Below are 18,165 nucleotides of genomic sequence, written 5' to 3' on the forward strand. Positions count from 1 at the left end.
ATCCAAACTTGATCCTCCAGAAGTTTGACTCCGAATTACCCAGCGGTTCATCCACAGGCCCCCGAAACGTAAATGTGTCTAACGCTCGTTTGGTCAAGAAAGACACTGTAGGCAGAAGTTCCAAGAGTGTAACTCACTGGTTTACGATAGCAGGAGGGCTCAGCTTGACGTCGGACAGACGTTTTACGAGACGTCGTTTTGGTGATCAGAAATCAGCTGTTTTGCACAGCAATGCTATTTTGTTTTATTGAGTTATCACTCACATTTTCAGTTTTGGCAAAGGTTTCACACCTTTGACGTGATTTAAACCTAATAAGCGTGCTTCGGCTTCGTATATGTCAAGCAAAACTTGTTAATCAAAATAAAGTTGAAAAAATAAACTTGACATTTTTGCAAGATAAATGTTTTTTTTTAAATACTCGTTGTCAGGTCGGCCGCCGCATGACCACGGGTTACTTAAGGTCAACTAGTAGGTATTACTAACACAGTTCAGAACTTTCTTTCGTCATAACGTAGCGTTTTTTTTGGCAATAAATTTAGGAATCAACACTCAAGGCATGTATAAATTAGGTTAAACGGCGTTGTTGAACAGTAAGGACGGCGTGCTATTGAAAACGGTGTCAATAGGTCAAACAGTCGTTTGGCGTGTGCACCCTGAGAGGTTACTACAGGTCAATGGTTTTGCGAAACAAAGTTAAATGAAAAACAAATTGTTATGTGTACACTTGTAGCAAATTGCTTTTTAATTTAAAATGTCTGTAACACAACTGTTACAGCTTTCTAGAAAAAAATGTGTTTAAAACCCGACCTTGGACGACAATATCTGGGTCAAAGCAAGAGATTAAATTAAAGTATTTGTTTCGTTCTTTTTTAATGTTTTTGTAATTATATGACAATAATAGTGCAAAAAGAATACGAACAAAATTTTTTTATTGTTGGGTTAATGCTTGCTAAAAATTTGTCCTTACAAATCTAAAAGTTACGGCAACATTTGTTTCATTTGATCGCACAAACACGCGTGTGGGGACCCATTAGTTTTTGTTTACAAAAACAATCATATGTGTAGATCAAATGATGTGTATAGTAAATATCGTACAGAATATATAAAATGGAAGTATATCAGAAAGTCACCCTTCTAGTTTATGTTATTTTTTTCTTGTGGGAAATATCAAAATCTTGACATACCGGCCTATAATTTTGCAACATTGCACCAAAACGTACAACCACTTTTTTACATGTGATTCACCAGCATCGAGGTAGCAGTGACGGGCAAAACAATAGCGCTGGGCAAACTTTGCGTTCTATGTATGCGTACATATAAGTCAGCATGGGCACCAGTGCGATGCCGCGTCTATTCACTTGCGGTAAGCCGTTCGCCAGCAGCCATTCAGGCGTGGCACAGGTTGCTGCACTGACGGGATAAGCTTTGGGCGCATTTCTTCGTTTGCGCGTGCAGAAAATCTAGGCAGCATCACTTGCGTCGAAGTATTACTTCCTACATCGTACTTGCGACGCAAACAAACGTCCGCGTCACTGAGCTATGGCCTTTAGTCATCCGGACTGATGCATACTCACTTGGCTGCGTGAAAAAAACGAAGCATAAGCAGGTCATTGTTGCGCAGTATTCAGCCAGCCGGACTTCGTCAATTATATAGTGTTCAGCAGCGGTAGAAGTCCTTTCGGGACGCCGATAAGAAGTTAGGAACGTGTGCTTTGGTTGGCGTTTCCTTGGCACACTTACCATAACTGACAGGAGAAAAGGTTTCGTGAATCAGTGGCAGCATTAGACATGGATAATGCCTTCGACCTGAGCAAAAGCACTAGCTTTGGATAGACCAAACGTAAACAGCGAGCAAGATTAATTTGTTTCTCGCCAACAAAGCTTTGATTTATATGTGCATCGCAGGCGAGCGGATGGGTAGAGGTGTATCCTGTTTGCGTGTTTGACTTTGTAATGGTATGGAACCTGTGTTTTTTACGGTGAGGACTTCAGGGATTTATTATTATGTCAAAAGGAAAAATGCGACCGGCCCCACTAAGTATTGTGTACAACATATCAACCCCGACACCAAAGGTGAAGCGAATATTTTCATTCAAGTAAGTATTATCATTATACGGAGCAGATGCTGAATAGACGTTTAAGTAACCTCTAATCCTATTTACGCTTCGTCGCTAATAGGCGTTTAATTTTCCCTGAACGTTTTAGGAAGCACTGCAATAGTTCATTAGCTTGTGCCCATGTCATAAGCATAGCGGTTTACTTTGGCCACTTAGCATGGTTCAATGCACGGGTACACCCTCGGCACAGTTCAATTCCTTGTGTGTCTATATTTTGCTTTGACATTTTTTACTTTGCGTGCCCATCAGTTTTATGTTGGCATTGGTAAACGCTCTGACTATTTTAAAAGACTTAATCAATTGTTAAATTGACGTACTATATTATTTAGTTGTTTGCTTTGGATTCAGAACGATAAGCGTTGATCTCATTTGTGACGTATTTATAGACCACCCACTGATTAATAACTTCTTAAATAGACACTCGGGTTGACTTGGTTTCACCTACACCGGACGTATCTTGCTTGGGGCGAATATTTTCTTGGTTTAACTTCAATTTGCGATCCATATCGCCTTGTAGTTTGTTGTCCCCTTACGACTTAAACGATGGTATCTTGTGCCATTATTAGACTAATCCAGCAAATGCTTTTGTAAAAGTATTGTACAAAGCACATTTAAAATTATTTACTAACAAGTCAGACTTTCCTTGAATTATTGTTCTTCCATGATAAATGTATTTACACTTCTGTGCTGGATAGTGAGATGGTAATAGTTTGGCTTGTTTACCGTTTCAAACTAAATTGCAGGGAAGTGGTATTTGTGACCAACAGGCTATGTGCAAATTGGTTACGTACTCAACTTATAGGGTCTCGTGCGTCATGATAAATTATTTAGGTGATAAAATTCATTAAACGGTTTTAAAAAACAACTCGATTATCATCAAAAGCACCTGATTGTTGCAATGATCTATTACCGCCAGTTAAGATCGGTTTAGTTTTCGGAACTTTTTATCTCTAAACGATCGATGTTAAATGCTCATTCCCATTAGCTATATTACTGCTGCTGGTGATATTGCCATCGTCATGCGTTTTATGAGAGGAACTAGCTCTATTGGTCGGTAGAGGAAGTCTATCCGTGATTGAGTGTGGGCGAGTGTTTTTAATGCTGGCAACGCACGCTGGTTTAGGGTTGCGCAGTCGTGCATGAATGTTGCCTTTGTTTTACGTTGTCGACGCCTTACAATACATCATGGCAAGTCCGAATTTATTTAGTTTTCTTCCAAAAACCAAGAGAGCTGCTTTCAGGTAAGCAATATAGTATGCGTGGTTATGATTGCAGTTTATCATTTGTGTCCTGGCTGTTTGCTTAAGTGCTGTGTTTTGTTGACAAGTTACTTGGAGCGGACACACATTCATTGATTGCTTTTGTTGGATGCAATTTGTTTGCCAATCGATTAGCGGACAACGACTGGCGAGTAACTGTTACACGTTTCCCCACTGTACCAATAGTGTCGCAAAAAGTCTGCTGGTAGGTAAATGTCGTGAAGAGTGTTTTGCCAGTAGGCATGGACGGCGGCGAAAAGTCAAAACTGCAAAGATTTTAGCAAGTGTTAGCAAACTAAGGTTTTGTAACGTCAAGTGCAAGACAGCCAAGCAGTTAGTGGCAAGCGTTTTGTTGTTGAGCTTAGCGGTTCAATGCGCTTTCAAATCGAGTTGCTATTTTTAGTTTTAATTCCAAGGTCTGCTCAGTTAAACGATGCGTTCGCGAGGGAAAAGGTTACCGAACCAGATACTATGCCTTGTTTGGCTTCGCACAGGCTAAAATACTTAAACTTCGACTCTACGACTTCCTATTTGTCGATTTACTCGCAATCGACTTGAACATAACATTTGCACACACAGTAGGCGTTGTTTATTAGCGCGTGTGGTTTGTCGTTGTGGCATAATTAAATGTCGGTCTGCCCCGTAATATTATATTGCACTATACTTGCATCAAAATCAATAAGGGTAAACTAAGTATTAGTTTAATCAGCCTTAGTGTGGTAAGCTGCCTAATCCACAGCTTGCGTTTATTTCCTGTGGTGGATTGCAGTTCAGTTTCGCAGAAGTGTGGTGAGGTTGTAGAGCACTGTACGTAAGGGTGGCCATGCGTGGTGAACGGGCGTTGTGCAGCAGTTGTTTGTATTTGCATTGCAGCCTGTGTGCGTCGGTGTGCGACTTCCACTAAAAAGGAAGTCGCTTCAGGTGACGAACGACTTCTTGTCAACGCATCTGATGTTCAGCTGTGTGCCTGTGTTTTTTAGTTAAAGAGAGAAAACAGAGAGGCTTTGTCGTTTTTGTTGAAATGATGTTGTCACGCTCACTCTGATCTGCGGTTTACTGAGAGAAACCAAGCGTGTTCGACACAATGCTGCATGGCGAAATTTGTTTGAAATGCTTTGGAATGGCTCGACAACTCGAGCAACCCAAGCAACCCAAGCAACCCAAGCAACCCAAGCAACCCAAGCAACCCAAGCAACCCAAGCAACCCAAGCTACCCATGTTTTATGCAATGCATTTTGACTAATTGGTAGGACGTTGTTTGTGCGCTCGTCACAGTAGTTGCCTACGCAACATCCGTTTCATGACGCCACCCACTGTTTTTCGATTAAATATTCGTGCTAGAACGCGTTTAGATGAAGATTATGGTGAGCAGACGTTGTATACACTTTATAGGCATCTGGTTAAAGTTAGGAGTACTTTAACAATCTTGGGTAACGCAGATATTGGGTACAAGTATTTTGCGTACTTGTAGTTTTCAAAGTTGTGTTAGGTGCCAGGAATTGGTCTTTCAAACCTATAAGACTCAGTCGACTAGTTGTTGGGTGTTAAAAATGAAATATAGACGTGTTACCGATTTAGAAAGGTTTGTGTACAGTAAACCGTGGCTAATATCGCGCACAGGCCCGGGGCTATATGCCATAAAACCATGGAACTCGATTGTAGCTTATTATCGCTGCAGAGTTTCCACGGCATAACGCACCGGCTATCGCACAAGAACTAATGTGTTATGGGACAATGTTTCTAGTCACATCCCTCTTGGTACCATCCCTTATTTTGTAATATCCTAGTCGCGGGCCTGGGAAGGATTTTGTAGATTTAGAGAAATGTTTATGGTCCCTTTCTGTGTCATTGCCCGGACGATCGCAAACGCCCGTTGTACGTCATTGTCGACGGGAGGCTTAAACGCGCACTTAAAAACCACCAAGCGCTTCTACCACAGTTGTCATTTGCTTCCCATAGCAGTCGGTTGAAAAAGTAACGTGTATTGTGTTGTTTGGACGGCGGCATTCTTTGTTTGCCAGACAGGCTTCAGCGTCAAGAGCAGATAACACTGTGTGGGTGCCACTTTCAGGTCCGGTCTCCGCAGTTTTGTAATTTGACTTTGAGTGAAAGATACCAGCTGTGTCGGTGTAACTATATTGTGACTTCTGTCCATGGTGATACAAGGTGAAAGTGTAAACGATGGCAGAACAGCCAAACTTACCGGAACGCAAGAAAGTGGGAATATGCAGAAGGGGTCTGTCGGATGGTCACGACAGTCGTGTGTTGAGGCCACTACGTGTGAGACTGAGTAATCCAGAGTACCAGCGCAGTTCATCAGGAGATACAATGGGAAGGCGGTCGATCACTTTGCACCCGCGAAACTCGTACTGTCGCGCGTCGTTGCCCAACATCGATCCTTTATTGGTTTCACGGTTAAGTTCATAGCAACTGTTGTTCCACTGTCTTGATGCTTTTTACGGGTCTGTAATTGTTTGAAATGCAATGTGCTGCGGGTATATTTTCACTTCTTTGCGCTGCTACCGCAAATAGCAGTTTTGCCCTAGAACGTGGCGCGGAACTTGTCCTCGTGGTGATGTTTCCAGTTCTTTGTTTGCTTAATAATATGATTATAGGTTCCATAGAGAGTATACAGGTGGATCTGTTGTATCACACATATATTTCAAAAGCTCACCGCGTCATAAATTTCTGGTTTTATTCTTGGTTTGTAAATAGATCCAAGATCCTAGAAACATGTGTGTCTTTTGTGTGTGACATTTAAGGGTTATGAAATAGACTGTCTATAGAATTAAAATTTGATTTTTATTTGCAGTTTCGATGTGGAAAACGGGATATCTCCCATGCGAAGCCCGGTTGATCCGCAATCGTCGCCAGGAATGGTTTTGCATTCCGGTAACATGCCACATAGCCAGCGGCGCGAATCGTTTTTGTATCGGTCTGACAATGACTTCGATCAATCGTCCCCCAAGATCGGATCTCGAAACTCGTCCCTTGTCAGCGACACGTAAGTGTTTGTAATTTATGTAATATTGCAGCTTTCAACTTCTTGACTTGTTGTACTTTTAGATTTAGAAGGGATTGTTGTAACTTTTTGCTTCAAAAAGCAGTTTCAACCCGTTATCTAAATGTTATTTGTATTCCAGGCATGGTGTGGAGGACCTTATCGTTACACCATTTGCACAGGTGTGTATTACCAGATTTGCATGCTTTGCTAGTAGCCAACGGCAAATAATCTAAATGCCGGAGCAAAAAGTCATGCTGAGGTTCCTTTATCGAGAACACCTAACCGAAGCGACCTTTTCGAAACGATTTTTTGCCAATTTACGTGGATTCAATTTTTACAAGTTTTATTTTATAGTGTAACGTAGCAACAAATGGCTCTAAAAAACATAACCAAAACTTAACTAATGACGAAAAAGTAATTCATTTTTGCAAAAAAATCTGATGATACATCACACCTTACACGTAATTAAAACAACGAGAGTAATTGTTTTGTATTGCAAAGATATAAATGCAATCACATAATGTGTTCAATGTCACGATCACGTAGATCTGTATCCAGTTTTGTCAGACGCACTTAAAACAAAGCCCATCTACTGCGCCAACATAACTCTTGATTTAACATAACTCTGCCTTAATCCACTGTAAGGGCAGCACTTGTTAGGCCCGTGTTTCAGCCACGTTGCACCCTTCGACATATCCGGCAGCTGGTTTTGCGATCTGACCACTGTTTTATTCACCTACAACTGTCACAAACGGTAAAATATCGGTTTTCTGGGAAGTGCTTAACGTCATAAACATATTCAACGGAAAGTATGTATTTGTGTTTTGACTGGAGTTTCCCCAGTTAAAAGCAAAATAATGATTTCAGTCGAAAGAAGTAATTACTCTAAAATCCCTCCTAAGTAGTTCAGCGAACCGAATCCGTGGCTAAAAGTAGCATAGCTAAACAAATCCTAAATTTTGGCAATATGCAGTGCTCGACCTACAGGTCAACTTGTCTGAATGGGCTACTGATTGGTGAAGTATATACATGACGTACACCCCCGATAACAGTGTATACTTGTTGGACGGTATATGGTACTTGACCGTTTAAGGGTTTTTAACCTGCTGGTCAAATTTTCCGCTTTATTTTGTTGCTGTAGATTTAAAGTCTTCCTTGCAATCCGTATTTTTCATGTCTTACAAGGCAACAATTGGATTGATTGGGGGAATGGGGTTCCCTAGCGCAGCCAAACTAACCTCAGCTTTTTATCTGCACTACATGGTTAAGTGCACTTTCTGACTTGATCTATCGATTTCGAAAGCTTTGCAAATTGCAATTGTTTAGCTTTAGGTATTTGAAATGAAAGCCATTTTAAAACAAATACCAATAACTTTCGTTATCCGTAACAGCGTTTTCACAGTCCATCTGTATATTGTTACCGATTGCCGAATACCAGCAAATCAAAAGCATTAACCGCACGTGAACGTTTTATTCGTACCGCAGTAAAATTTGCATTGTCACGATCCACAAAATGCAAGCAGTATTTGCGGCTAAAAGACTTTAGTTTAAAACACTCCTTTAAAGTGCAAACGTTCGTTTCTCAATTGGCAATGTCGGTTAGCCCTAAGCACCAAAGTCTAATTTTAACCCAGCATTTCTCCGCTAGCTCCCAGGCGTATGTATGATTCATAACTTAAACAACAAAACCAACAAGCTTTTCATAGCCTTTGCGTCATTCGATTGCATATCGCCCGTTTTTCCACTTGGTGTAGAGTTTTTTACGGGTTCTCACGTGACCGACAGTTTGGAACAGCGAAGTTCTCGGTCATAAATCCGTTTGTGACCGCACGCTTGTCGGTTTGTGAAATTCGCTTGATCAGTGACGTGTATTCCTATTGTATTACGTATAGTTCGTGGGGATAGGCTTTTATAATAAATGACCGTGCGACTTTGCGCATCATTTAGCTTTGTAAAGCTTGAAATCTTTGTGTTTTCTAATTTCCGCATATTAAACCCAACACTCTAATGCACAAACTGACATTTTGTATCATAGTTTTTCGGGGCTTGAGTACAAATGTTTGCGTAACACATGTGATGCAGCTCCTTATTACATACAGGCACATTGACTACAAGTATGGCAGAAATTACTTTGCACATTCAAATTAGCGCAACTCAAACTTATTAGCAGTTATTTCGAGGCGTCGCTTGACATATTACAAGATGAGATCAGTCACATTAATCATCGCTCCTGGCACAGACTCAGTATGTCAGCAATAGCACCAATCTTTATGATGACTGACGCCTAAACAGTACACTTGTATATGATTATTTCAAAACGCCTTGGTTAGATGCACGTTTTATCAGCTGGCGTTACTTTATTGTAAAAATTGAATTAGTGGGTCAGGATAATGGGGGTTAGGGAGGTTTTGTGTAAAAAAATAACTGTCTATCTTGTCTATCTGGCCCTGCATTCAGTTTGAGGAACCTCATACAATAGGTAGTAGTACCATGTCGTTGACATTTCTCCCTTTTTCTGCTATTTCATTTGTGGTATCGCGACATGACGTATTTTTTGTGTGGCTAGCTTAGCATTATGACGCATGGACTGTACCAACTTCAGTCACACGTTATGCGTGGAACCTGTTTAACTAAATCTCGTTTACGGTATGTTGCACAGGTGCTTGCCAGTCTGCGACGTGTCAGAAACGACTTCATGATACTAACCAACCTTCCTCAAAACAGGTTAGGTTTGATCATGCTACTGTATCCTATGATCTAAGATATTATTCTGTCGGATAGGAAAACCGCATTTTTCAATTGAATTGAGCTATTGTTCAAAAACATGATCGAAAATATGAGTGTTACCGCCATAAAATTTTAGTCACCCATGAATGAACATGACCTACCTAAAATTCCATGACATAATCATTTAAATGTGAAATCCCTGATTAAACGGATATCATGTTTTTTGTCGGGCAATCTAATACTTTTTCCGTAGTTAATTTTGTAGTCTATAGTTGGCAGAACTTGACCATCCGTGACCCTCATTGACCCTGTTTAATCACATTCGTGACCTTGTTTAACCTTGTGCTCATGATCTATTATTGTTCAATCTCCAGTCGGCGGTCACCGGTGGGGCAGAGCAAACTCCCTCCGAGTCCGACCTTTAACTCGGCACCGCACTCAGGCACTGTCACTCCCGGCACAGAGGAGTTCATGCAACGCGCCAGCAATACACTGGAAGAACTGGACTGGTGTCTGGATCAACTTGACACGGTGCAGACGCATCGTTCCGTCAGCGAAATGGCCTCGAATAAGGTGAGAATTTTTCCTTTTGTTACGCCTGTAGGCAGTATTTTCTGGATTATCCATGGAACGCAATAGACACATTGTTTGGCCTTAAAAATTTTCATTTTATGGCGCCTTTCTAGTAATAATGTTGGCTTTGTGCCCATCAGTGAGTTCAATACATTTCGAAATAAAAATACTTTTTGCAGGTTCCTACGAGTTGGTTATATTAATTATTTGCTGTTTAAGCGCAGCTAATATCAATTATTGGCTGGTTTGATTGATTTGCAATATTAAAGAATACAACCCGGTAAATTACCAGGCTTGTATATATCTCGCGAACGTAAGAAATACCCGTAGGGTATTTTTTCATCACATAGATTTGCGTATTTACAATAGGGTGTTGTATGTCTTGATGCCATTATGTTTACCAATCTATATGCAAAGCACATCGAAATCAGCATTCAAAATTACAACACTCCCTTCATCCGCACGATTTACGCGGTCATGTTTGGGTTTTTTAGGAAACGGTTTTCATGCTACATGAAATTACACTTGCTTACATCCGAAAGCGTTCGTGACAGAATATAAGCAGATATGTTTTCCTGATTACTTGTGGTCTGCCAAATCATGCATAATGAGACATTTCAATTCGTGTCCCAACAAAACTGATGGTAAACGCCTGGTGAAAAAATCCCGAATTTAGCAACATATAAATATAATAAACATTCACTAAATCCATAATTGTTTGTATTTAGTGTATTTTAACGAATTATCTTTTGTTTATCCATTATATTGCTGACTTGCAGTTTAAAAGAATGTTGAACAAAGAGTTAAACCAGCTTTCGGGGACAAGTAAATCCGGCAACGAGGTGTCAGAATATATTTCCTCCACATTTTTAGGTAAGTTGCATCGGTTGACAAATCGTTGGTTCAAGACTTCGCCAGTATTTTTGCCACACAAGCAATAATACATAAAATATATATTTTTCGGTTACATTAACCTGCGCTATGGAGTAAATGAGTGGTATATGTTAGTTCAGTAGAAATATATAAGGTTTTCATCCACGATGGGGCGCAAGAGATCAACAATAGAAAACATTTATCAAAACCAACCGATTTGGTATCAAATGAACACAGGGTCATGTTTGTTTTCTGAAATTGTGTTTTTTATGGGACAAACTGATATTTTGCGTACCTGTTATTGCGAACGGGACGGATACCGAAACATGAAATGCATCTGAAACTATCGATAGTTTCAGTGATGACCAGCCACACCAGACGGACGGATGCATGGTTTCCCACACTAGTATGACGCACTTATCTGCTCTCTTGCGCGAGGAGACTGTCACCGCACTTCACACTTGCACGCTCACTCCTTGTCGTTCACGTCTTTACGTAGACACACACTACTTACAGCGTGACGTCATGTTTGTAGTGAGTGGCAATCACGTGATATAACCAGCTGGTGCCGTAAGATATTCTGGTGATGGCCGACTGTGCCTGGGGGAACGCTGCCATTATTTTCCTCCGAACAGCATAAATTTAACCTCAAGACAAATAAACCTGGCGTCTACCGGAGGATCGTTAAACCTTGAATAGTGGTTACCTGTGATTTGCATCTTACCTATAAACTAAGGCCCGGCACACCTCAATGCAAGTACACATCGCGTTGGAGTGCAGTGGGCGGTTGTGTGAATAGTCTGTGTGGAAAGTAAAATCAACAATGGCGTGTTAACTGTGACATGGGAACGTGCTCTTGCCGATAAGCACAAGATAGCTGAATTTTGCCTAAACGCTGTTCATGTGTACACGGAAGCTTTTCATAGCACTGGTTTCATATATTGTTTTATTGAATAGAGCTGATAGAAAACCCAAATTAAAAATAACAAACCATAAAAATAACATCGCTGCCAACAACCTCAGAGAGCAACGAAGATAGCGTGGCTGCCAATCTCTTCCGGGAGAAGTATATAGGCAAAGATATTTTGGAATGCTGATTGTTTAAAATAGGATCGGTTTTGTACTGGCTGTGAGTGGGCGCGTCAGACCTCCGCACAATGCCGAAATGTTTCGAAACAGACCGCTCTGACGTCAATGAAACCTTGCTAGGCATTCATGCTGGTGTGGACAAAAAGATTATTCAACTAAAGGGGCGTGCCATAGCATGAACCCCAAGCAACAATGAATGGTTCAGCGTTGACTTACTGCCCTAGCTGGCGCTTTACTATACGTCTCACGAGAAAAATGATGTTGGTTTCTAAATTTATTTCGCGTCATCATCTTTCAAACGGACTCCATGAGAGCCTAATAAGTTCCCCTTTTGTCTATGATCTCTCTGTAACCCACTTGCCTATGTATATGATGATTTGAATGTGTCACAATGTAGGTAAAATTTGGTGACGCGGTTATGAAGAGGTTGACTACATCCTGCGTATTTCTGAAGTGAAGCGCTTAACTGCAGCTGCGCAAATAAGCGTTAAATAAATAATTTCCAACAAAGCCGCAACAGTTAAGAGAATGAGATAATAATCGTTTAAAACTTTTTCCGAATGAGCAACAGCTTTAGCTTAAAACACCATAAAACAAAACCGTTGCCTGCACTTAATGCGAAATTCGAGTGTTTGTTTTGACATTCTGTTTACATGATAACGTGGCTTACTGTCCGCAACCATAATTGCGACCAGCGCTTTATGTGATAAACGCGTTGTACCCTTTAGGCCACTTTGTTATGACAATATTGTAGCACTCCGATGTTTGGCGCTTGTTCCTACTCCCAGTAACGCAAAAAAGGCAGTGAACTTTCCAGTGACGTTTTAGGATCACGCACCAGTACAGTTCAAACTAATCCCAATACAAATCGATTTTAAATTAGGAGCTTAAGGTCGAGAAACAATTTGTGAAGCAAGCCGCTTGTGACAGTTTAACAAACTTATTCAAGGCTGGGACTTTCAAGCGATGACCGCAGATGGATTATTAAACTTACATTCTCGCTGCGTTATCACAAAACCCTCCTCGGTCATTTTGACATTAACCTTAAGTGAGAAACTAATGCACGGAATGTTTTGGAACATTTGCACTGGTTCAAGGCGCTTGTCTAACGACCACTTTTATCACGCTTTTCTCATTGACCACATAAAATTCGATAGCGGTTTGCGCACAGCTACCATGACGCATGTACCATGCATCAGTCAAGCCAATTTTCGATAGTGTTGGCGATAGGTGATTTGTCAGTGAAACAATAATAAAAAACACGTGCAAATTTGGGTGTTCCTCTCATCACAACACAGGCGTAAAAAGTTGAGGAAGTCCATAAACTTTGTTAACGCACTGTTCTGGCCAATGTTTTCCGCACCTAGCCGAGTTGGTGCCAATCATTTGCAAATAGTGCGCCATTCCAGGCCATTGATCTGATGACAGCGAGCCTACGCTGCATGTTTCCTCGCTGCTACGTCAATGGGTAATTGAAATGATTTCCGGGAGCACTGAATTGTGCAGCCTTTTACGTGTATGCGCTGAAAAAGGGGCCTAGAATGCAACGCGTTTCGGTGTACTTTTTGATACGAGTGTTTTGGCACAGCGTGTTGACAGAAATGCTTAAACACACGGCAGGTTCAGGTGAGGGGTTTTAATTTAGTTAGCTTAGGTTTAATCGGGTCAACCTATGGCTGTTATTGAGTTGAATGAGGCAACTTTGGTTTGTTTGCTTTTCCTTTGGATTTGTATGCGGTGCGAAAATATTTGGTCTTCGTCTTGCTTTTTCAGAAGATACAGTCAGGAGAACCGGTAACATAAGGGCTCGAAAAAACATGTTTGTACACAGGTACATATACACAGGTAATGGGGAACTGGGTACTAAGTGCAACGAGGCGAAATCTGACTCGCAGTTGATTACCTACAGCAACTTCCTGCCTTTGTGGCATGCTTTGTTCCTGTCTTCGACGGGAACAGAGAATCGCGTTGGTCTCGCGGCGTGCTGGGTTGCGACTGTGACGTCAGAGCGCCTTTTTTGCCAATCGTCGCCTGGTGCACGATTTCAGAAACTGGAGCGCTGGGGAGCGAACCGCGCAGTCGTTTTTTATAAGCAGTGATCCAGAGACCTTAGCGATACAGCTGGCTGCCAAGCGGTAACGGGGTTTTTGGCTGTTGTAGCCAATAGTGGTTAACTCTCTTTCTCAAGCGGCGGTTAGTCATCCATGTTAGATTGGGAGTGAATAGCATAGAATTGATGTAAGTTTGACGTCAAGCGCTTGACCGCAGCAACAACCGCGTGACGAACGAGGAATGTGGCCACTGAGATTTTAAGCAAGATGGTGAAATCCAGCGCAGAAGGGCAGATGCGTAGTTTGGAAAGGTCGTGCGTGCGCTCTTTGTAGAATATTCCTGACAGTAAACGAGCCATTCAGAAAATCAGAAACAACAAAATCGATAACTTGGTGTTTAAGATATTTTGTTAATTTTATGTTAAGCTCGTCCGCATTCCGCAACGCAGGAACGTGCGTAAGTAAAGTGGCGCCACAAGGTGCTCCGTAACTAGTCTATCAACGGGCTATGGAAAATAAACGAATATTTTTGTAAGGCGAACGCTGACGCAAGTATTAGCGACGTGCATCCCTGAAAAAACAAAGCACAAAGGTGAATCGAGTTTAGAGTTATCTTATCGTGGGCGATATCCATTTTGTAGACTCAAACTGCCATCAGGAAGCGTCGGTTTTAGTTTGAGCAATAATAGACCGATGAGATATCAATGTTTGGCGAACAGCGTTAATTGCTTCTGACTAAAAGTATACAGGGTTCACCTCACTCGACTGAACTCAGGTGATTTCAACTCTGACGTCCGTTTGCGTCACTGGAGCGATACCAATGATGACCAACTGTTGGTTTTCTTATTTCCAATACACGCGTTCTCAGAGCGAGGCGTATGAATTGCATTAGTTAAAAAGTTTAGGCCATTGCGTTGGCAGGTTTGTTGCGTTAGCAGGAGTCAATCCAAAGGAAGTTTTAATGAGTAGTCGTTAAACGAGCGAGCTGCTAATGTTATCATTATCGATACGAAAGATAGACAGTTTACACCAGTGGTTCTCAAACTTTTTTATTGTCGGGGCCAAATGGTATTTTTTTAAGTGTGTAGGGAGCCGCAAAAAAAACGAAACCTTGAGAAAATCACTAAAGATTATTGCTTTGAAAGCTAAAATAGCAATGTTTGGTGGTTTTCTGAGGTCTGGTGCGAGCCGCAAAATAAGTAGCTGGGAGCCGCATGCGGCCCCGAAAACCGAGTTTGAGAACCACTAGTTTACACCGTAGTCAAGTTCAAAAGCTTGGAGAGGTGAACTGTTGCATATTATGTGAAGGTTTGACGCTGAGAAATTGCAGTGTCCCGCATAAAAGATGAATGTATGCGATAACGACATTTTCAGCGCCTCAAGTGATGCAGGCCGGTATTGATCGCACACAGCAAAGAAAAAAAAACGAACCTTCTTCGCTCGACATTGCTCAGGCGCCTCAACTGCCTGGATTTGACAACGTCCCCAAGGTTTATAGTAGTGCAGTAGAGTATTGATCAGTAAGACAGCGCGCAGTATTGTACTTGGATTCAATGTCAGTGCATAGAGATTTGATTCAATGTTGTGTTTTATTTGAATCGTGCAGAATAGGTGTGATTAATGTAGCGCTGTCGTGACTGATCTGCGCTGTATGATGCCGAAGAGACGAAACTCACAACGGAGTATTTTAAGCATCGCCAACGATAAACGCAAGAGTAATTGGCCGCGTTGTTTTACATTGAAAACTTTTAGAAAATTTGCCTCTGCCACTGGACTTTGCTGTGGCGTTGATTCAGACGCTGACAGTATGTTGGATACGTGCCGAAACGAACATGCGACTCTGCGTCGTGCCTCGGATGGTATCGCCCTTGCCGCCTCAAGATGTGGATGTATTGTTTCATCGACAGTGGGACAAAGGAACAGCTTTGTTTCTTCGCGTTGCGAAACAGAGGTCTGTTTTGGGCCACACTATGTCCCCAGCCGTCGACCTAGCGGTCAGGCGCCGAGACAGTCCGGTGATGCAATAAACCACGTCATTAACAGCGACCACAAGTTACAACAATTGATAGCAAGCGTGACGCTGCGGCTTCAGCACTTACTGTCGTTGGATGAGAAAGTGGCCACCAATGGCAACAACTTTTATCAATCGCGCAGTGAAAGCATTGATAGCGTCAGTACCGCAAGTACGGACTTAGCCAACGACCAGGGACCGTCGTATTATAACGCGTCGTGGGACGCATCAAGTAGGACTCTATCTGTTTCTCTATTACCGACACGCTCTGGATACACGCATGTAATTCCCCCCGGACAGTCAACGGATTATACGCAATGCAGTGGCTTGGACGCCAACCTCCACCATCAATCTGTCAGTGCTTCTGGCAGCCCACGATCCCACAGAAGACTGTCGGCGCGCTACTCAGCTGATTCCGGATTCTTCAGTATGTTTTCATGTTACGATTAGAATTTGTTGTTTGAAGCTCACTCAGATTTACCGTGGCAGCATCTGTCGAGCGCGAGCTCAGAATTCGCGACTGACAACCAATTAAGCGTATGTACATGCAAATATACTTGGCACGTTGCGTCGCACGTTTAGCTAAAGTGCGTCATTAATGCTACAGCAACCTAGCGCGCGACAAGACTCCCGAGTTTCCGACAACCCGTATTCTGAAATTTAAAGTTTGCCTAAATCCAATCTTTTGTTTGTTGTTTAGACAATCAGAATGACGTCATGTCACCGAACGATCCAACAGACGAACGTGAAAAGCGACCAGCCTCGCCGAATTACGGCGTCATCACCAAACCTGGCAACCGACCCCATCTCGTCAACCCTGCTGGGCGGATAATGGGAAAAATAACAGGTATCGATTGGATTTGTGTAGTGCATGAAAAACAACAGCTGTACGTTTAGTGCTACACCGTTGACGGCTTTAACTTTAACTTATTTTCCACCGGCCAATTTCGTCACGCTCGTTTACACCGTCTGACGTCAAAGTATCCCATGTAAACGGCCGCCATCTGTTTTCAATATTGCGCAACAGTAGACCAGTCATAAATTCAACAGCTGTGTTATACAATGAAATTAGGCTAGTTGTAGCCTTTTTGAAAGTTGTGCGAGGTTTGTTTTTTGATTCAACAATCCACTTCTCGTTGCAGGTATAAAAAATTCAAGCCGACATAAAGACACTGTACTGAAATGGCACAAAATCCCAGCATACGGCGTTGTTGTAAGCAACGAAGATGCCTTAGCGCGGGTAAGTTAATGTTCTACATCAACAACACCTCCAATAAACGACTCTAAAACAGCGGAAAGGGAAGTTTGTGTTTAGCGTTAAATAGCAAAGCGTACTGTTGGTTCTGCGAACCACCAGGGTGGTGCCATAAATACTATGCAGTTCCTATATTCGAATGGGTGTGCAAAATTATGTACCATGTCCAATAATCGATATTCGCCCTTTGCGGGCAATCGTTTGGAACACGGTGGTATTGTTTCATGCTCAGCGCCGAGTAGTTTCATTGCTGACTGATGTTGAAATTTGGTAGGCGGGTTAATTTTTTTCGTTTGATTCAGGAGTTGGCAAATATCGACGAATGGGGAGGCATCGACCTGTTCAAAATTGCTGAGATCAGCAACAACCGTCCACTCACCTGTGTCGTGTATCATCTCTGCCAGGTAAGCGGCTCTACATTTCGAGTTCTTCCCACGTCAGGAGTTCGTATCATTTTAACTTCCAACAACCATCACTGTTACTAATGTTGAGAAATATCACCTTGACGAAATTTTCAATTTGTAGAAACGGGACATGTTCAACAAGTTCAAAATTGCACAAGACAAATTTCTAGCGTACCTGATGACCCTTGAAGATCATTATAGGAACGTTCCCTACCACAACAGCGTCCATGCGAGCGATGTTGCACAATCCGTGCACGTACTGCTCTCCTCAGCCGCTCTCGATGTAAGTTTTTGTTCCCATACCAAACACTCAGCTGCAGATGCTGCTCCCCGATAGCATTTATCCACCGCGTGTCCGATTGATTTGTGTGGGCGAGTGAATCGTGTCCTGGGCCTGTTTGCCGTTGTTGATAGTGTTGGACGTAATCTTGTGATCTCCGCTCGCTAGCTCGTTTAGTTGTACTAATATGTCGGTGTTGTATTCGTAGAGCGTCTTCACAGACCTGGAAGTTTTGGCTGCTCTCCTGGCGAGCGCAATGCATGACGTTGACCATCCCGGTTTGAACAACCAGTATCACTGCAATAACAGTAAGTGCCCACTTCGACAAATCTAATTTGATTTTTTAGTCGCCCGAGCAGCATGCAGGTCGCGACCTGTGACTTGAACCGCTTTGCTTCTGCACACATTGCTCCAGGCGCGCCATCGATTGAATCTCTCCGTTTAAAGTTTAGGGTTCCGTCAATCCCTTTAGACGTGAAGGCATGAATTATTCACTATATTTGTTACGGCAGGGACAACCA

At 42.2% G+C, this 18,165-nt stretch overlaps 1 protein-coding gene across 13 annotated transcripts in view; it reads left to right on the plus strand.

The window, feature by feature from the left end:
• Positions 1 to 18,165, plus strand: part of LOC145224917 (3',5'-cyclic-AMP phosphodiesterase 4C-like) — a 45,040-nt gene that overhangs the window by 23,602 nt on the left and 3,273 nt on the right. For 9 of the 13 annotated variants that reach the window (XM_080091542.1, XM_080091536.1, XM_080091537.1 and 6 more), the window contains 10 exons: positions 6,190 to 6,381; positions 6,521 to 6,560; positions 9,041 to 9,105; positions 9,483 to 9,681; positions 10,461 to 10,554; positions 16,406 to 16,552; positions 16,848 to 16,945; positions 17,263 to 17,364; positions 17,486 to 17,647; positions 17,853 to 17,952. In XM_080091542.1, coding sequence (XP_079947668.1) covers positions 6,190 to 6,381; positions 6,521 to 6,560; positions 9,041 to 9,105; positions 9,483 to 9,681; positions 10,461 to 10,554; positions 16,406 to 16,552; positions 16,848 to 16,945; positions 17,263 to 17,364; positions 17,486 to 17,647; positions 17,853 to 17,952 — 1,199 coding nt within the window. Of the gene's footprint in view, positions 1 to 1,872; positions 2,098 to 4,500; positions 4,624 to 4,649; positions 5,792 to 6,189; positions 6,382 to 6,520; positions 6,561 to 9,040; positions 9,106 to 9,482; positions 9,682 to 10,460; positions 10,555 to 10,609; positions 16,133 to 16,405; positions 16,553 to 16,847; positions 16,946 to 17,262; positions 17,365 to 17,485; positions 17,648 to 17,852; positions 17,953 to 18,165 lie in introns of those variants that run through there. The other 4 variants (XM_080091545.1, XM_080091546.1, XM_080091543.1 and 1 more) reach the window with 4 other exon arrangements.

The sequence above is a fragment of the Phallusia mammillata genome, chromosome 4 (assembly GCF_965637545.1).
Source record: "Phallusia mammillata chromosome 4, kaPhaMamm4.hap1.1, whole genome shotgun sequence".
Lineage (NCBI taxonomy): Eukaryota > Metazoa > Chordata > Ascidiacea > Phlebobranchia > Ascidiidae > Phallusia > Phallusia mammillata.